General features: G+C 45.7%; 1 protein-coding gene across 9 annotated transcripts in view; it reads left to right on the top strand.

The window, feature by feature from the left end:
* Positions 1-21,178, top strand: part of LOC119660711 (muscle calcium channel subunit alpha-1) — a 458,885-nt gene that overhangs the window by 15,788 nt on the left and 421,919 nt on the right. For all 9 annotated transcript variants that reach the window (XR_005250469.1, XM_038069351.1, XM_038069354.1 and 6 more), the window contains exon 2: positions 16,414-17,228. Coding sequence is in view for 8 of the 9 variants with exons in the window: in XM_038069351.1 (XP_037925279.1) it covers positions 16,414-17,228 (815 nt within the window). In the remaining variant the exon portion in view is untranslated. The remainder of the gene's footprint in view (positions 1-16,413; positions 17,229-21,178) is intronic.

The raw sequence follows: 21,178 nt of genomic DNA, 5'->3' as shown, positions 1-21,178 counted from the left end.
CGTGTAGATTGCGTCTGTATTGAGAGTCTCACTAATGAGTGGGGCGTATGTGTCTCAATTACGAGGCCTTTAGGACGGTGGTACTGTTTGAGTATGTACTGTCCACCTACAGACGACCTGGAGCGGCATGTCGCGTACCTGGATGAGGTGGTTCCGCATATTCGTGGAGCACCATTCATTCTGGGCATATACGCGAATGCGGTCTCCCCTATGTGGCACAGCAAGATTGCCTCGGGCACATCTTGCCACCGTTCTATACGTAGAGGGGAGGTATTGTCGGAAGTATTGCTTAAGCACGATTTGTTCTGTCTAAATGTCCCGTCAAGTGTGTCCACATTTGAAAGCTCCAAGGGCGTCTAGTGATATTGACTTTACGTGTGTTAATCTTGCAGCAAAGTCGCTTGTCCCGTCTTGGAGATTGTTGGCTGGGTGTAATGTGAGTGATCACATGGTCAATAGGGGCGCGAATGTGAGTGTTGATCCCCCGCTTATGCCGGCGCGTTGGAATACGCATGGGTGTAATTGTGGTGAATATGCTGCTCGGATGGAGGAGTTAGCCGGCCGGTTCTTGTCTGTTGATGAAAAGGTTGCACTGTTGAATGAATAGATGTGTTGTGTCCATGACGACATGCTTACGAAGCCCAAACGAAGGGCTCGGAAGCATGTCACGTAGTGGACGAATGCTTTTCGTGTTAAACGGAGGGAGGTCCGTCGCCTGAGGAAGAGATTCCAAAAGACGCGTCGTCTAAGTGCTGTCAATCCTGTTGTCGATGTTGACCAGCTTAAGCTCGCCTATAGGCGAGGTGTCTCATCTTATAAAGAGTCGTTGAGACAGTTGAAGGAAGAAGACTGGAGGCGATTCGTTGGTGAGCGTTGTGATGACCCTTGGGGTAGGGTCTACCAGATATGCAGAGGAAAACGAAGTCACAACATCAAGGCATCAAGGTGAACGGAGAACCTATGCTGACTTGGCGTGACAGTGTTTGAGTTTTGCTGGGTGAACTATTTCCTCCGGATGATCGCGTTCAGGGTGGGGAAGAAATTCCTCCCCTGAGGAGTTGTGAGATCGAGGAGAGCATGGCGATGCTCAGGTCTTGGAAGTCACCTGGCTGGGATGGGATGACTGGCAAGGCGTGCAAAGCCGTCTGGCAGGCCGTCCCTTCTCATGTCCAGTGTTTGTTTGAATGTTGTTTTTGGGAGAGCTATTTCCCTGCCTTCTGGAAGACTGCCAGGGTGGTTGTGCTCCTGAAGTCGCCAGAGAAGGATACGAGTAGTCCTCGGTCGTACAGGGTGATATCTCTTTTCTCGGCCCTTGGCAAGGTCCTGGAGAGGATTATAGTTCAGCGGATGGCGATGAAAACATCCCGTCTGACAGGCAGTATGACTTCCGTACTGGCAGATCCACCGACGGCGCTTTGATGCACGTAAAGAACTTTGTTGTCCATTGTCCTAGCAAGTACGTCCTTGGAATCTTTGTAGATTTCAAAGGAGGATTTGATTACCTAAGTTGGTCGTCTGTGTTGTCAAAAATTTGTGAGTGTGACTGCCAGAAATTAGCGCTGTGGAAGAGCTACTTCCATGGCAGGAAAGCATTCGTCCAAGGTGTCAATGAGCGTGTGTGGGTAAATGTTGAGCGGGACTGCCCACAGGGATCTATCACGGGTCCATTTATATGGAACCTGATGATGGACGAACTGTTGGGTGAGCTTGCTTCCGTCGTTGAGTGTGTTGCATATGCGGATGATCTCCTCATTCTTGTTGAGAAGAACACTCGGGGTGAGGTCGAACAGCGGGGTACTGAGTACATGCGCATCGTTAACTCATGGTCTTTAAAAGTCGGTGTCGCGGTCTCAACGGAAAAAAAACCGTCGCGATGATGCTGAAAGGCTACCTACGTCGTACGCCGTGTGTAAAACTTAATGGAGTTCCATTGAAATACCGGAAGAAAGTGACATACTTGGGAGTAACGATCGTGGAACGCATGTACTTGTGTCCGCACCTGCGCGAGCTCAAGCCACGCTTGATTAAATTGGTGTGTATGTTGAGGCGTGTTATGAGGTGTGAATGGGGTCTAAGCAGGAGAGCTGCTAGATCCATTTATATGGGACTCTTTCTTGCATGTTCTACGTAGGGGTCCCCTATGTTATGCGATTTGGCACGGACGATGCAGGGCAGGCAGCTGCTCTACGCTTGTCAGCGAGTGACATTGTTAGCGTGTCTTCCTGCGCCGTCGTATGGTCTCGACCAACGCCATGCAGGTCTTGTTGGGTATTCCGCCTCTTGATCTGGATGTAGTCCGGCGTGCCACGGCCAACAGGATCGGGAGGGGCGTACCTTTGCTGCAAACGGATCTAGTTAGTGTCGAACAGGTGCAGGGGTTAGGACCGCTTGCGGTCAAAATGGTGTTAAATGAAAGTGTAACATCTAAGTGGCAGCTTAGATGGGGATGGTAGCTTGAATGAGTTCCAAGCGCAACCTTGCCTCCAGTCAGGGCTGTGTTCTATGTGGGGCAGACTCAGAGGACTGGTTACATGTTCTCTGTGTCTGTCCAGCGTACCGTGACATCCGCAATCTAGACGATATGGCGTTCACGTGGTGAACGGTATCTTCAATGTTAGCCAGTGACTTACTAGCAGTGGGACACACAGAGATGCGCTAATGAGTTCGCACGTGCTGCCTTCCGACGAAGGAGGTAGCTCCTCGATGCTGCTTCGCCTGCAGAATGATGGGCGAATGGCCTTGTGGCCGCAGTGGTAAGCCACCAATCCTGCGTGTTTGGTGTTAGTCTTGGGATGTCCTTAAAGTTATATTGCACGCAGAGCGGTAGTTAGCTGGTGAAAGGTTCCGTTTCGATTCTCCGCTTATGGCTAATTCCAGTGAACCCGTTGGGGAGTGCCGTCTCCACGTACTCGAGGGGGCGATCAGACCCGAGTCTGCAAAGGACTCATCTGAAGTGGCTCTGCCACGAAGCCTCATCGGAGGTTATCTGGTACCATGGGAACTGGGATAGCCCTCTGAGAGCATATGCTTCGGGAGAACTCCTGGAGGATGTGTTCTCGGCCCGGTTATTTGCGGTTGGCCCCCTAGTGGGAGTTTCATGGTGGTTGTGGTTATGCCTACACCGCGGGCAGAGCTCCTCGGAACTCAAACGTGGAATTGTGCTGTACAACTCGGGTGCCGTACCCCTTAGTTGCGGCAGAGGTGTTAGATAGGCCTCGCATCCACTGGTATGAATGCTGAGCTTGCACTCAGTATAAACCAGTACCGCTGTGCCAGTCATAGCGGGGCTCTGATTGTGGTCCCAAAATCAATCCGTGTCCGAAGAGCACCGTGGGGTTATGCCTACACAGCAGGCACTCACGTTAAACCCGGAGGACTTTCATACCCCACCCCATTTCTTTTGAGACAATCATGCACGAGCGGGATCGATCATTTCCATTAGCATACAGCAGGTAAGAATGTTGGAAATTTAGGCCCCTGACTACTCCACCAACAATCAATGCTTCTTGTATGAGGTATATAATTGCCTTGCAGCTATTGATCTGACTATTGATAGCTGCAGTCGCCGTTTTGCAATACCGCAAATTTATTTAAGAAATATCGCGCCTCATCGACGCTTGAGATGAAAATGCCGAGGGCTGCACGTCCTCTTGAATAGTTTTGGGAGCCGAAACTTATGACGTGACGGTCCCTAGCTCGTAGTAGATCCGGCAGTCCGTTTATTCCCGAACCTTTTTGATATCCGGTTCAGGAACGCCGATGGTAAGGAAAGTTTCCGGCTTATCGGCTCTCTCTCCTATTTTGCTGCCTAGCAGCATGCAGGTGGAGGTGTTGGGGTTGTTTTGGACACCAAGTTGTTCCAAACCCTCCGCAACATTACACTCTTCCTCTGGAAGGCAGAGAAAGCGCTTCTTGCACGATGGCAGCTCAGAGACCCTTCTCAGGATTAGTCGCCCACGCATAGTTGAAGGAGGAGCAGTAGTATCTGAGCCACTCATCAGTAGGCAAAGTTTAGCCGTAACATTTTATAGTATACACCAACCGACTCATCGCGTAGCTTAATGCCTTGCAAGGATGTACTCCTTATATCATAGCTAGAAGGAATTTTCTCCTAGTCTGTTCTCAGTATCGTAACCGATTGGATTGATGTCGTCAAATAAGACGTATCCTTTGGTTTCGATAGCTTTGGGTGCAAATGAAAGCTAAGTCGTTACTAGCCGAGCCCTCTGCATTTTATGTCGAGGATTTGGAATCGTTCGACAACCGCTGCTGCTTCGGTTTGCCCTTAGTCGCAGGTGCCCCGGATGCTCCTTTCCCCTCAACCTTGGCACACCCCGTGGGTTTTGATTTGCCCGGAGGTGGTTCGGCCGAAGGCGGTTTGCTTGAAGGCTGTTTGGTGTTCGTAGATAGATGCCCATGAGAAGACTTCAGCCTCAGCAAGTGGCGCCGATTGGAGCCCGGAATCAGGAGTGCTGACTGAACGGACTGGCGTTGGCTCGTCCATTGAGGGCTGGGTCCTTATTAGAGTGGTTTTTGAGTAAGTGGTGAATTTGAGTCTAGACTCAGGTTCTCCATTGTTGAGTTTGGGGTTGCCTATTCACTCGGCGTCGGATCGTCACGGTCGAGATTTAATTTTAGTTAGTAATAGTTTGTTTGGTTGCCATGGCCTCAGTTTTATCGGGAAAAGCAAGTTGATCTCGGCAGGCCCCCCTTTTGCTGAGCCTGGTACACGGAGTTCACCGTTCACGGCCATATCTTAACCCCTTTGACCATTCTGCCCTCGGCACAGTAGTCAAACCTTGGCTTGGGGTTCTGATTACCGCTTGGCTTCATATATCATCCCTTGTTCCCTAGAAGACCCTCCTTACTGTACTCCCCCACCACAACAAGGTAGGAAATCGCCGAGGGAGCGATAAAGGGGACATTTGATTACCGAAATGCTCCCTTTCTAGAAGTGCTATTTTCTAGTTGATTTCCGAAGTATTCGCATAATATTAATGAACATTCTTAGCTATGAACAGAAGTATTCTCCAATATTTTCCATGTGTTTAAGACTGCTGAAACTACGATCGACTACGATCTAGAAATTGGGAGTTTATCGCGCTAGAATCAGCTTGCATAATTCATATGTCCAAAGTCTAGACTAGCGTCGTCATTATTTGTTTACTTGTATTGTCCGCTCAATATACAAGGTAATTCCAACTGTATTGTATAAATTGCCCCAGAAGGAGGAAAAGGTAACCTACGCTTAAAGAAGCGTTAGCGGCCAAATTATAGTACAATGTAACATCGACATAGTCTGCTAATCGCGGAACGTCATTAAAGGAAGCGGTGATCTAGGAAATGTTAGTTGAAGCTTAGTAAAAAGTACACATGTCGAAGGGAATTTGAAGAGTACGGCGGGCAGAGTAGTACCCACAGGAAAAATTCTTTTGAAAGTTGATTTTTTTTCAGGAGCAAGACAATCACAATTCTGAGAAAGGGACCATATCGCGAAGCAAAATTCGAGGATATTTCTAACCAGGAAGTTGGACAGTGCTAAGGAGGGTTGGAAAGAATCAAATTCAGAGAAAGTACACAATATAAGGCTCAACTTTCTGGAGGCGCTATTTTTTACCGCAAGACAGTCGTTATTAAAATGGTCGTTATCTTCGAAAGCTACGCCAAGGTCTTTAATGGAGCTCAGTAGTAAGTGGGTCACCCTTCTAATAGGTTCTGTGTGCTAGAGAGAGATAGCATGATAGAGCTTTAACCTTTCGGGCTACCTCACTCACTCCGTCTCTTTCGCGCTGGGGTACAGGGTGTGTGCTTTGGGTTGGGATGTCAACTTATAGTGGGCTTGTATCTTGCGTGCGTGATACAAATCAAGACACAAGTCTTGGGTACATCAAGCTCTTTTGGTGTATTTTCAACATATGTGTCTTGGAAGATACTAAGCTATGTTTTAGTGCGTTTCTATGATATGGTGCTTTAACGTGCGTCTTTTGAGATATAAAGCTGTTTTTGGTGTGTTTCTGAGAGAGCGATATTTTTCGAGGGTTTTCGGGGAGTGTCAAGTTTTTCTGGTGTCTTTACAGGGGTATCGATCTTTTTGGCGTGCTTTTCTGTGTGCTCTTTAGGGGTTTTTAGGTTAGTTTGGCCTGTATCTGAGATGGCGATCTTTTTCGAGTGCTTTTTGGGGACTGTAAAGTCGTTTGGATATCTCTATGGGGTGTCGATCTTTTTGGTGTGCTTTTCTGGAGTTATCAAACTGTTTTGGTGCATTTTCGTGGGTATCAGTCTTTGTGGTGAATGTCTTGGTTGATGTGGGAGGCTGTGGGTTTGCGACGGCAGGGTATGCTACGGGCTTTAAGTGGTACTCTTCGCTGCGGGCTAGAGACGGTTAGCTTCACCGATGCAGGTTTTGCGGTTCTCGTTGCTAACCTAGGTAATGGGATTAAGTTTAAATGAAAAAGTTCGTTGATAAAGTTCAAATATTTATTTAACTTGTTTATACATATATCATTCAAAATTCTTCATATTTAACAATATGTGTACACGTATTTATATATCTTTCTCAATAGAGGTGGTGTACTGGTTCATATCGAACCATGATCTTATAAATTTATTTCACAATGTAACGTGAAAATTAAATTATGAAATTCATTACAGATAAGGTTCTGATGTCATCAAAAATGCTGAATAATAATTTTATTCAACTATTTCACAATATAATGTGACATTCCGAATATTACGTTAAACTACATAAGATGAATAATTGTTATTTTGAACAAAGTTTATCTTAAAAGAATTGTGCTTCTGTTCATCCAGTCCTTCGAAAATGAAGTAATGTTCCTGTATGGCATTCAGCTAATCGATCTGTTTCTGGCTACGAACTCTTTCGGAGGAGCTAGGAGGTAAAAAAATAAAGTTGCTGTTACTAAAATGGACTGTCAAACGCTCTCCGAATTTGATTTTAACAAGCTTAAATTCTGTGATGAGGTATTTCTTATCCAGCTCTAAACTGGAGGAATGACACATAGGTAATGTTTCGCTGACATTCAAGAATGCTCCTGACCGTTGATTGCGTTTATAGTTGTATGCATTTTTTGCCCGTTTTCCTGTATACAGTTCATTGTCTACCATGCCGAACATCTTCAAGTGGAAGTGTATACGGGAATATTTCATTAGATCATTGGGAAACACTTCCATGCGCGAGTAGGATGTTCGGATTGACAGTTACAAGGTTCATGTACAGTGTTGCCTCTGTAATTTCAATTACTGATGTAACAAGTAACAAGTAAAATTAGGGTTTTTCTAGCGAAAAAGTGACGAGCAGATTTACGTCGTAAACTCCACCATATTGCTGTGTACAAGCAGTTTGGATCTTTTACTATATCCTATGTTTGGATCAGATGGCTTTTTGCTCTGATGTCCTCTCGTTCTTATTGAGATACCATCCACCAGACTCCAAATGGTTTCGGCGGTATCTTTGCCATAATTTAGCAAATTTACGATATACGCTCTGTAGTGGTAATTGTGGTCGGTTTACGTTATTGGCTTACCATTTAACACCAATGGTTGGAGCACCTTTTCTAAGAGATTAGAATTTCCTCTGCTACTTGTAGTTTTCTTTTTCTTCAGCCTTTGTCCCGTTCACAAGCGTGATCGGCTCGCCGTGATCGGTTTCGCCATTTGGCTCTATCAAATCCTGATCTGGGTGCAATCTCGAGGCTTTCAAATCCCCATTCAGCGTATCAAGCCACCGTTGTTTAGGTCTGCCTTTTGATCGTTTACCAGCGACTTCCTTGTTCAGACCAATCTTGGCAAGTGGATTCTTGTTAGCGCGAAGTGCGTGACCATACCATCGAAGACGCCTCTCTCGCAAATTTTCCACGATCGGTGCAACCCCATAACGAGCGCTGATATCCTCATTTCGAATGTGATTAAAACATATCACGCCACTAGTCCAACGTAACATCTTCGTCTCCATTACCGCAAGACGTCGTTCATTGTCTTTTATAGTTGGCCAACCCTTAGAGCCATAGAGGGAGACAGAAAGGACGACATTGCGGTAGATTTTAGATTCAAGACGTTCATTGATACGTCGATCACAAAGAACACCAGTTGTGGAACGCCACTTCATCCAGGTTGCGTTAATGCGTGAAGCAATTTCATAACGCAGTTCTCCATTGGCTGATAGCGTTGACCCGAGGTATTTAAATCGCTCAGTTCTGGGCAGAACCGCTGACAGTGATTGTGCCTGTTTCATGGGGACCGGTCGCCAAAAATTCAGTTTTGTTTAGATTCAATCTGAGACCGTGTTTCATGAGGCGATCATTCCATTTTTGGACAAGTTGCTTGAGGTCATTTTTGCTATCAGATGCTAGGAAAACATGCATAAAGCAGTGTGTAGGGCGCTGGACGTTGGATATCCCGTATGACGGTGTCCATAACAAGAACAAAGAGGAGTGGCGAGAGGACGCTTCCTTGATGAACACCAACAGAGCCACGAAGCGATTTTGATACACCCTGCTGCTTGTAGTCTAGCCTAAAATTAATAGACAAGAGGTAGCCTCCTCCAAACTACAATTTTTGGTTTTAAATGTAAATATATATTTCGGGAGCAACTTACCCATTTCATCAGTACAAGACTACTGAACGCAATTGCGATTATAAGGTTCTTTTATGCTTATTCACTAACTACTTAAATTACTATTAAAATTTTTTTTAAAACTATCAACCTAATTACCTGCTAATTACCGCGGCGAGTCTTATTAATTTTGAGGGGCAATTACCTGAATCTGTGTTTAATAACCGCGTCTCGTCATCTCTCAAAATTTCTAAACTTTCCCAAGGGTCCAAAGTTGTTGTTCGGTTTGCATAACGCAAGAGCTCAAGATTTTCCCGTTGAATGGTATGACCTTCATCTGTGCGCTCCAAGTGATGATCCTATGCACGACTTTTGTTTCCGAACACTACTTACCGCTTCCTTGATGTGTTCATTAAATCTAGTCGTTATCAGGTGTTTAGTCTGTCCTATGTATATTTTATTACAGTCGCTGTAAGTTATTCGGTAGATCCCGCTTTTTGCCTTCCAATAAATTCCGCAAGGTGGACGATTCACTCGAACCTACGACCTCGAGTTGAAATTTTGTTTATCCAACTCCTGATGTTGTCAAATAGGCATGAATAGGGGATTGTTATTATTATCCTGTTAAGGGAAAGTCGCACCGCGTCCTTGAAGAACTATTGTGCCCTTTTTACTGGTTATAGTGTACCTATTGATCATAGTATCTCAAGCAGGCCTGTTACCGTTAGGAACTTTAGTATGTTCCCCACTTCCAGATGTTTCAGTTTTGCATCTGGTATTAAGTGTTCTCCCAGATGTCTCGACTTACTATGCACAAGTGCCGGACACTGTCCCAGGACGTGTATAGAGGTTTCGTCCTCCTCTTCACAAACCTTGCAAAAGCTTGCCTAGGTGATAGTTCAGCCGACAATGGCCAGTGAGAATTCCCACTATGATTCGGAGGTTATTTTTGGTGAGGTTTAAGCAATCCTTTGTACGCATGGGTTCGTACTCCCCAATAAGCACCCTGGACTGCTCCATCCCTGGTAGGCCCGCCCAGTATAGTTCCCTCAACCGTTTCTCTTCATTTCTTAGATTCATAGCCATGAAACCGTTTCCGATTCCACATAAGTATTCTGGCCCGTATAAAGGCGTCCTTGCTCCCTTCTTGGCTAGTTCATCCGCTGCCTCGTTGCCTTCCAACCCAGCATGGCCTGGAAACCAAAGTATCCAGACCTTGTTGGACGAGCCGAGTGTATTCAGTCTCTCAAGGCATTCCCATACCAGTTTAGAGTTCACCTGGTTGGACCTAAGTGCCTTGATCGCTGCTTGGCTATCGGTGAGAATAGCTATGTTCTGCCCCCTGTAGTTCCTTTGTAGATTAAAGGAGGCACATTTGTCTATGGCGTAAATTTCCGCCTGGAATATGCTAGTGTACCTACCCATTGGCTCAAAGTACATTTTCCTTGGACCAATGAAACCGGCACCTGCTCCCTCTGCTGTGAGGGATCCGATGAATAGGGAATGTTTATCTATTTCGTGGTTGGCTCCTTATTCTTTGAGAATAGTGTTGTATAGCATGCCTATTGTATTGCTTGATTCTCTTACGATCATCTTCTCAATAGTCTAGGGATTATACCCATTCTTAATAGCGGTGTCAATAATATGCTGCCGTTCCTTATTGAAGCCATATTCCGAAAGAGACTATGTTATCAGTCGGTGAATCACGCAATTCTAGGCTGCCATTTTTTGGGAAAATCTATGGTGTGGCGTTGCTGGTATCGTTTTCTGCGTTGCAGTAGGCTGACGGTATATCTCGAACTTAAGCTTCCCGCTAGAGTTGATGATATTCAGATCTAGACAGGGTAGAGCCCCATCCTTTTGCTACCTCTAGTGTAAACTCGATTTTATGATGAATCTTATTTATAGAGGAGATGACCTGGTCGATATCGTCTCTTCTAACAATCGCAAATACGTCGTCCACATACTTAAACCATACTTTAGGCATTATTCCCCGCGAATCAATTTCTTCTTCGATTGATGACATGAACCTTTGAGTGAATAACGGCAGGAGGAGGTTCCCCATCGTTACTCCCGAAGTATAATAGTTTTGTAGAATCTCTCCCTAAACGTAAAATAGTTTTCGTTTATGCAGAGCCTGGCAAGGTTTGTATAAATTGGAACTTTTCTTCTCCATTCCGGGCCAGATCTAAACTGGCTCAGCCATCTCTCGAGTCCGAAAATTGACTCTTTCACAATGCCTTCACGTCGAACGACGCTGTCACCTCATCCTTAGCCATCATCCCAATGCGTTGCTTCTGTATTAGTTCATGGGGGTTAGCCATTGAATACTTACTACTCGTCGCCTCAACGACCTGGCAGTCATTGATCAACCACTTGTTCGTCGGTGATTTCGAGTCAGCAATGATTTCTTGCATCTCGTCCCCTCATTCTGAATTTTTGGTTGACATCTGATTCTTGGAAGCGCAGGATTAGGCATTCGGAGTCACTCAATGTTCGGGAATACCGCATTAGCTTCCTTCAATACTAAATCGACACTTTTGATAGATTCGGGAAGCGAGTTATTCTACAATTCGAAGATGTTTCCATTCTCTAGTTTCCCGAAAAGAGCCTGGTCATATTTATCTTTGTCCAAACGACGACGTTGTTCCCTTGTCCGCTTTGAGAAAATTTGTAAACACAAAACCTTATTAAAATCGATTTACTGTCTGTCTGTCTGTCCGTCACACGTATTTTTCTCGGAGACGGTTATAGCGATTGACACCAAATTTGGTAGAAGGGTGGGAACTGTGAACGCTCACGTATATAGTGAGTTACATCATTTTACGACTAATTTAAGGGGGGGGGGGGTTCCCATACATGCAAAAGGGGGGTGTACATTTTTTTTTCATCAAATATAGTCATGCGGGGTATCAAATTAAAGGTCTTGATTAGCACTTTTCTCAGAAACTACCAAACTGAAAAATCTGAAAAAAATCAGAGGACTGCCACTATATGGTGTCTAGGTTACGAAATACTCTCCATACCTATACCTGTTCAAATAAAGGTAATAATAGTATTTATTCACTCTAGAATCACAGCAATGTAGGCCACAGTACAGAGAATGATCCTGCCAAATTTAGTGAAAATCGCACTATTACTAACCAAGTTATACTAGGTCAGAACTGTCGCTCCTCTGCAAATTCAAAACTATGAATGTCAATATCACTTGAAAGTGGCTATTTTCACATAATATATGCATATTTTACGTGCTACATGCTAATGAGACAAATGCACACTCAAATCTCTTTATAAAAGAAATATACAAAACCTTTCATACTTGAAGCGTCTAGCTTCCGACTTGTTCTCATTTAAAATCATTTCTGCGTTTAAACTTCGATTTCAATCTTAATTTTTCGCCTTAAAGGGATCGAGTGTAAACCTCTGAACAGTTTATTTATATTTTTCAGGGTTAGCTCCCGGGCAGCGTTTTTAGTTTGCATCTTTAGAATCGGCTTACTTCATATTTCTGACAGTGTTACCTTACCAGTTCTTACTGCAGTTTTTTTTTTAATGTTGTAGCTCCTGCCGAGACCAGTGGGGTTGTTTGTCGCACTAAACCTCTAAAGAAACACTCAACATCTCCACCGTGCTGACTAATATCAGCCGATTGATGGATATTCTGAATTCATGAATCCCCACCGCTCTGGATTACGTAATAACGTGTGAAATAGGAATCTATGCCTGTCGCCCCGTCGTGCAGTCCACCAGTGTAAGGCCTGGTCGAAAGCGTATCCCGGTGAACACAAGTTTCGAAGTTCATCCCTTGCACATCTGGCTGACGACAAGGTCCTCAATGGTTTTCTGCTCCTCACGAGTGATTGTTTGCTCGGAAAACATTTTTGGCAGTATGGCCAGTCGAATACCCTTGACCGCACTAGCATAGCTATTGGCGGGCTTCGCGATTTTTGCCTTCACCCCTGATCTGCCCGGGTCTCCCTCCCTTGTGTTCAGGTTTGGATTTTTTGGGAGCATTCCCTTCTTGCGGGCTGATCTCTGCTGCTCCCTGCTTTCTTGGCTCCGGGAGAGATAGCTTAGGTCTGTCCTAAGCCTTCTTAAGGGGCTCTTCTGGTTTCAGGTCTTCCTTCAGGTAGCGCAGGTATCATTTAACACCTGCGCCACTGAGACCTGTTTCCTTCCTGATATCTGATATGTTTATCTCAGACGTGCTTTTGCTGGTCCCTGCTTTTTGAGCAGTGGCGTTCGTTGATTGTTGTCCGCGCAGTATACCAATGTTAACCTTGGATGCACTGCTTGACGTCCAACTTCTCCCTTCTTGGGTGTAATCATCTGGCTCTCAGTATTTCGGAGAGGTGCCTCTGCCTGATTAACCAGTTTTTGTGTGGTACGGAGCCCCGCTTTGTTGGTTTTCGTTTTCTTTTCTTTGTTGCTTGTACTAATTTGATTTCCACGAGTATGGGGTTTAGGAGGTCTGCCGTGCCATAGCTCCCCGTAGCATGGTTAGGTCTAACTTACTCACTAAGGCGACCAGGTATCAGTGAGGCTCCGTTCGAATACAGTCAGTTACCCCCGACTGCAAACTATCCGATGGGTACGGTTCGCATGACACCCTGGATTGGGGGAGGTGTTTTTCGACTCCCCAGTCTAGATCCGTAGTGTTTTGTTAATAGTAGGGTCACCTCGTACAGGGTGTGGTTATCACCACTCACTAACGCTCTTGGTAGACAAGAGGCTTGGCCCCTGGAAAGCCACGCACCGCCCCAGAGGAAAGACGGCTCATCGTCGGAGAGAGATAGGTTGGCCTCAGGGAGCTATGTTCCGCATCAGTCTATCCTGCAGTTCACTGCTTGACCCCCAGTCGGTCGTGATTCTCTTATCGTTAGAAATTTCGTGAGATTATTCTTGGGATATTGTATTATACTTAAAGAATATGCAATGATCCTTTTTTTGATTTTTCCGGTCATCACAACTGTATAGTATATAGCTCTTTAAGTCTACGACAGGTCTAATCAAAATATCAGGCTGACTGAAATTGTTGAGACGTATCTATAAACGAGTCCTGTTGATTCCTTAGGGTGGGTGCGATCGGGACGGGTTGGAATTCCTACATCCTGACAAAGCACGCAAAGTGTAGCGTATTGTGCCCTGTAAGCAATTTAAGAACTCGGTGTATTATCTAGCGAAATGACACTCTTTATAAATTATATAGCCAGCTCCAGTGAAATGCGAGAACGTATTGGTCTTTCGTACAGAAACGAAATCATGTTAATGCGCTCAAGCGGGAAACGTTGCTGGCCGTCATGGTCTCCCAGCGAAATGAAAACTGTTTAGCTCCCTTGTTTGAAGGTCTTGAGAATCTAATACTCTCTCCAGTGATTGAAACGGGAGGATGTCCGCTAAACCTCCGAAAAGGGCACTTGTCTGGTGTGTGGTAAGGGTAGTGGTGTTTTGTGCAGCCTGCCGTCGAAAGAAAATAGCTCAACTAAGACTAAAATACATCAAAGAACACCTTGAAAGTCTAATTGACATATACCATCTTGGGTTCTATTCTGGATCTTCCTGCACCGACTAATAACACTTTTCTGATCATTGTTCAACTATGTCAAGAAGGGTTTCGCAACAGAAAATGCATCTGCTTAAATAACTTATGGGGTTTCTTTCCTTAGTGATAAACGATGGTATTCCAACCCGATGGTATTCCAGCAGAGGTATATAAACTGGTATTTCAACACCGGCCAGACCTACTGCTCGGCGCATTCAACGCTTGCCTGAAAGAGGGCATTTTCCCTGCTCGTTGGAAGGTTGCGAGGCTTGCGCTGATCCCCAAAGGGAAAGGCGACTCCGAATTGCTGTCCTCATACCGCCCACTATGTATGCTTGACACTGCTGGAAAAGTGCTCGAAAAGCTCACCAGAAGTAGACTCGCTGAAGCGATACGCGCTGCCGGAGATTTATCTCCCGGGCAGTTTGGTTTTCGATCAGGGAGATCCACAATTAACGCTGTCATGCAAGTTGTGGACGCCGTTCGACGAGCAGAGGCACATAGCCGCCGAACTCGACGAGTGGTGCTCCTCGTAACACTTGACGTCAGAAACGCCTTTAATTCCGTAAGATGGAAAGACATTCTAGGCACACTAGACAATACTTTCAACGTGCCGATCTATCTCTTACGGATATTGAGGGATCTGAGGAACCGCTCCTTGCTCTATGAGACACTAGAGGGAGGAGGAGGATGGAGGTCACGTCGGGGGTAGCACAGGGATCCATCCTAGAGCCGGACCTCTAGAACACTACCTATGACAGTCTACTTAAACTCGACATTCCAGAAGAGTCGCGCCTGGTCGGCTATGCAGACGATGTCGCGACGCACTGTCGAACAGGCGCAAAGCAGACTCGGCATATTGATGTGACGGGTAAGCGGATGGACGACTTACTCATGGTTTCAAACTTGCACTGGAAAAAAACCGAAGTAGTCATCCTGACTAAAAAGAGAATTCCGACTCTGCGTCCCATATCGTTCGGCGAGTCGATAATTGAGTCAAAATCAGAGGTAAAGTACCTCGGCTTGACTCTTGACTCAAAGATAAGCTTTTTCGAGCAAATCAAAGCAGCAGCGAACAAGGCTGCAGCTGGAGTTTCGGCGTTAAGTAGGCTAATGGCAAACATTGGGGGTCCTATGTCTAGCAGGCGACGTCTCCTGATGAGTTCAACGCAGTCTGTCCTGCTCTACGGCGCAGAGATATGGGCTGGCGCTCTTAACAAGGAGGTATATCGTAAACGCCTCGCGCAAGTACAGAGACGGGGAGCTTTGCGGGTGGCGTCTGCGTACCGTACTGTCTCTGAACCGGCCGTGATGATGATCGCGGGAGTGATCCCTGTGCCCTTCTTGCTAAGGAGCGTCAAGCCATATACAAGCGCAAGGGAGATGAGCCAAGGGAGGTGGTTGCTCGCGAAGTACGCCAACGCACTCTAGACGAGTGGTAGCTCTCGTGGCAAAATGAAACTAGAGGCATATGGACTGCGCGGTTCATCGGCAACTTAGGTGCGTGGCTGATTCCGAAGCATGGTGAGACTGACTATTTCCTTACCGAATTTTTAAGTGGGCATGGAAGTTTTCGGTCCGGATTGTGTCTTTTGCAATGGAGTTGTGGACGACGCCCACCAGATTTTTTTTTCTTGTGGAAGGTGGGATGGGGTTCGTCAGCAGCTCTATTTAAACACAGGTGATCTCTCTCCAGACCACATTGTCGAAGAGATGCTGAGGACTGCTGACAGGTGGAACCGTGTTGCCCATTACGTTCGGGCCCTCCTCGTTGCTAAGAAGATAGAACTCGACCGGTGGAGGAGCCGGATGGCAGAAGGTTCCTTGAACTGACAGTTCCCTTCCTCCTCTCCCCTCCCGTTGGTGAAAGGAATTCCCTGATTTGGAGGCTTCCCAAGGCGGGAGAGTTCGGGGACTAGCCCGAAGTAATGTGACAAACGGTTCCAGGCTAGCTCTGTGACGATGGGGAGGTGTTTAGTTGGTAGTCCGACGACGTACCGAACCGGGAGTCCAACACTGTGTGCGTAAATGCCTTCATCTACCCTACCCGAAAAAAAAAGAAAATCAGCAACAGGAAATGCATCTGCTTGCCTTAGTGAGAAACGATTTTGGGATGCAGGGAGGATGCGCTTTATGATGGTCAATCGGGATAATACCAGTGGGAGAAGAGATGCATCACACCGGGCGGCGATCCCTTCTTGATCAAATTGATAAATTTCAATACTAAATATAATAGATTACTTCCGTTTCCACCAATTTTAACCGCTTCCCTTTCTTTGAATCTATTTTCATGGAACAGGGGACCAGTATGAGCATCAGCCTGAGAGCACTTATAAATACACGACTGTGGAACGTAGCACTAACAATATCAGCAATAATTCGTCAACGACAGGCCAACGTTTTGAACGCATTTCAACCACAGGTAGCACAAATAATAGTAGTAGCACACTTGGATGTGGCCAGCAACAGCAGCAAGCACAGCACATTGGCGGCTGTGGGGCAGGAGCAACAGGTAGTGCTTATACCACTGGAGGATTGAGTAGCAGTAGTAATAGTAGCTATAGCATCACCGGTGGCAGGGATATCAGCGAAAACCTATTATTACCGCAGAAACCCGCTAGCGACGAGAAACAATCATTTAGTAAGGAAACCAAGCAATTACAACAAACCAAGTTACAACTACATTTGCCGTATAAGCGAAAGGTCCAATTGCATTCAAGCAACAACAAGGACTCACAACAAGAACAAACGCCAAAAGCAAATTCCCGGGGCAATAGTAATAAATTTGAAAAACAACTGAAATCTCCTAGTTCACTGCAAAAACAACAAACAGCCAACAACAATCAAGCTAGTTTTAGTAATAAAAACAATACAAACAATAATAATTCGGATACTGAAGTAACTAGTGGCAAAAATAATATAATTCCTATAAAATCAACATATAATCGAAAATCGGTTCAACTAATATCGGGCAGCAGCGTCACTGGGCAACAACCACTAACGAATAGTAAAAGCAGTAGTGATAGTGCAAATCCTAACGGTAGTACCGCGAGAAACCCATCTAAACAACAAACTGTAGCTGAGATACCGGATGAGAACCAAAAACTACAAAAGGTTAGAATTCTTTGACTTATTTTCATTGTTCATACCTTTTTAATAATCCAACCATTAAAGCTGAAAATCGGGGGCGCAGAATTCTTTCAGTCAAAACCGATTCACATAAAATTTGGGGTGGGGGTGAAGGGAAATTTTTTGCTTAAAATTGATTATTTAAATGATTTCTGTGCTTATTTTGGAAAAAAACGATCCTCCCACTCCGGAGGAGGGTACCCCCTCCCTTTGGCGGGGAGGCGCACATAGGCGCTATATACCTTTTATTTCTTATGCCACCCTCTACCCCCACTAAAGAAAAGGCGAAAAAACCAAGGTTAGTAAGAAGTCGGCCTGGAACGATGGGTGGGTGTGTGTATAGTGGGGGAGAAGCTACACCTTCTTAGCACTCAGGCCGTGTTGGCCCATTGTACTCGCCACCCCCGACTACCGGAATATTCCGGATTCGTTAACGTATCGCAGGATTAGCTTTAGTGGATGTGATGCTACCCTTCGCAACTGGAGAACATCGGCACCAAAGATCTGATGCCTGATGCATCCATGCTCGGTGGATTCCGCTTCCTCATTTAAAGAGGAACACGTATCATCTTGAGTAATTCCTATTCTGAACATATGCCCAGCTAGTGAATTATGGCCTTTCAGAATGCCCACAATACACCCGTAAGTCCTCCTGCTTTTCGACAGGATAAACTTTGCGGTACGTATGTTCGGTTCTGGCAGGAAAAGTTTGGTGTGTCGAGCAGCATTTTGGCTCTGCCACCTATCATTATGGGAAGCTTGTTCTCAGTTTTTGAAAACAGACTTAGCCAATGCTACTGATACTCCAATTGCTGGCTCCGGTCCCGGCATAGGGGAGATTGACCCCTCTTTCGTTAAAGCATCCGAGATTTAATTTCCCTCTACGCCACAGAGACCAGGTACCCAGAGTAGTTCTACAGTATTGAATCTAGACATAGAGTTCAAACAGTTTCTGCATTCCTGAACGATTTTCGAGGTGATCAAAGGACTGCTCAATGTCCTCAATGCAGCTTGGTTGTCACTGCAGATTGCGATGCGCCTGCCCTTCAACCGTTCGTCAATCACCCACTTTGTCGCCCTTAGGATCGCATAAACTTCGCCTTGAAAAACCGTTGCATATTGTCTCAAAAGAAAATCCCAGTCCGGCCCCAGAACCCTTTTTGAGCCATCGGTGTAGAAGGCTTCCGTATATCCCGCCACGCATTCCTCTGGGTCTTCCCAGTCCTCTCTACGTTTCAGGGTAACTTCATATCTTCTAGCAAACAGAGGTATGGGCACACGGGAATCGGAAGGCATTGTAAGAACTGGATTCAGTCCTCCCAGTAGCTCTTCCAATGCTCTGTGCCCCCCACGTTGTTTCCCCATAGATCTAATCAAATTAGTCTATGAGCTGCTCTCATTGCAGTGCTTTGAATAAATATATCCAGGGGCTGCAAATTGAATAGTGCATTCAGAGCTGCGCCGGATGTCGTCCTCATGGCACCAGAGATACTCAGACACACAGGTCTTTGCAGTGCGGCTAGTTTACGGTGAAAACCTTTTTGAGCCACCTTAACCCACCACACTACGGATGCATATACGAACATCGGCCTAATGATGGAAACGTATATCCACATTACCACATGAGGCCTGAGTCCCCATGTCGAGGCAATGATCCGTCTGCACAGCCCATAAGCTGTGAGAGCTCGTTTCATCTTTACCTCAACATGTTTTTGATCTAGAGTGGCTTCCAGATATTTCACTCGGAGAGTTAAAGGGTAGTACCCCTCATCTCAGGGAGGCAAAGCCCATCCAGTTTTCTCCTTTTTATGAATAAAACCATTGTGGTTTTATTGCATTAACTGAAAGGCCATGTCTGAGGCACCAACTGTCTATCAAATCAACGGCATGTTGTATATTCTTACACACCGTTCCAAGATCCCGATCAACAGCAAGCACAGCCACGTCATCAGGATAAGCTTAAGCATGTATTGGCAAATTTCGTAGTTCGCATATTAATGAATCGATCAGCATACTCCACAAAAGTGGCGAAAGCACACCTCCTTGGGGGCAGCCCTTAGTTGCTTTTGTAGTTAGGTAGCGATCGACACTCCCTTCAGCGCATAACAATCTCTGCGTTAGCATAGCATGGATCCACTTAACTAAAGCGTCATCAACACCATGCGCTCTGACGGCATCACAAAAGTTTTTGAAAATGCGCACAGCCAAACGTCAATGTCAACGTCCACGAACACCCCCATCGCGTACTCACCATGTGACCAATGTGACGCTCCACCAGTCTCTCCAAACCTTTCAGCAAGAATGAAGTCCCAAGCTGATCTGTCTGAAATTCTTTGGATTAGAATAGTCATCTTTCCCCGGTTTCGATATGAAGATTACCTCAACCTGTTCCCAAGAGGAAGGCACGTAGCCCCTTTAGCATTACCGGATAGATGCCATCCATGCCAGCTACTTTGAAATGTTCAAAGGACATTATGGCAGCTCTCACCTTTTCATGGGTAACAATCGCTTTCGCAGTGTTCCAGTTCCCCTTGCAGCGCTCGCGTGTTGAAGGCGTTGCAAGAACCGTCAGCTCTCCCCCTACCACTTCTCTCACCCGTTCTCGGGTGGTGTACTTCTAGGAAGGTCTGTACTGAATCCGGTCTGGAGTTCGTGAAAGTACCGTCGGGTTTTCTAAGAGAATCCAACTTGGCCGACTCATCCCTTTTGAGGACTCTGCACAGCCTTGAAGTCTCCCTTTCGCCTTCCAGTTCCTCACAGTACGCTCTAAAGGAATCTCGTTTCGAGCACCTCACGAGCCTCTTATATTCACCTTGTGAGTTCCTGAAATTTAACCAGTCTTCGTTCTTGTTTCTTTTGCAAGCACGATTTAGAAGTCGCCTGGTTGATTTCCTGAGTTTTTGCAGTTCTCGGTTCCACCAAGGAACCGTTTTACCGCTTTGGCCTCGGGAAATAGGACAAGCCCCTTCATAGCACTCTAAAAGTGTGCAGTTTAGAGTTTTCACTTCATCTTCCAGCACCAAAGGAGTCCTTAGTCGCCTAGGGAACTGTACTTTATTGCCAAGAAGATCATTGAACTTTGCCCAATCCGTTTTCCTAGGGTTCCGTCTTTGTACTGCAGACTGCTCGCCCGCAATAGTCAGATTGAATTCTAGATATCGGTGATCTGACAGTGAGACCTCGTCTAGCACTCGTCAGTGTGTAATCAACTCTAACAATTTTGGGGTACAGATTGTTAGGTCAATTACTTCGCTTCTTCTCGGTCCCACGAACGTAGGGGCGCACCCTACGTTTGCAGTCATGAGACCAGCTGAAGTGATGAAATCAAATAGCTTCTCTTCTCTTGGATTGCATTTGCTACTGCCCCAACAAATATGTTGAGCATTCGCATCGCAACCTATTAAGAGTTCGAGACCACTTGATTCTGCATACGCCACCAGATCCCTAAGTTCTTGCGTCGGTGGAGGATACAAAGAATCATAGCGTAAATAAGCGGAGGCAACTATGATGTTTTTCCTCTGGCCATTTATTTGGTATTGTATGATGACTGTAGCTAAGTCCTGGGAACAACATTGTCTCAGCATAGTTGCCTCTAACCGTCTTGACATCAGGACGCAAGCTCTCGGTCTTATGGATCTTTCGTCGTAGAAGATCCTAGCCCCCTTTACTGATCCAATGCCACAGATTCTGTTAAATCGAACCCACGGTTCTTGCACCAGAAAGATATAGGGGAAATCCTGTAGCTTTGTCATTCTCGCTGCCAACATGTAGGAGGGAGCTTTGGCATGCTGCAAGGAGGACTTCCAGATAGGCAGTATGAGTGCCGTAAAAACAGATCAACTATTAATGCCAGCAAATTGATTACTGGTTTGGTCGAAAATGAAATTTACGTAATGGGTAGTACCGACAGTTATTGCATGGTAGGGACCTTGGAC

The sequence above is a fragment of the Hermetia illucens genome, chromosome 7 (assembly GCF_905115235.1).
Source record: "Hermetia illucens chromosome 7, iHerIll2.2.curated.20191125, whole genome shotgun sequence".
Taxonomy (NCBI): domain Eukaryota; kingdom Metazoa; phylum Arthropoda; class Insecta; order Diptera; family Stratiomyidae; genus Hermetia; species Hermetia illucens.
Note: the sequence above shows the minus strand (reverse complement) of the source record. Positions and strands in the feature narration are given on the sequence as shown.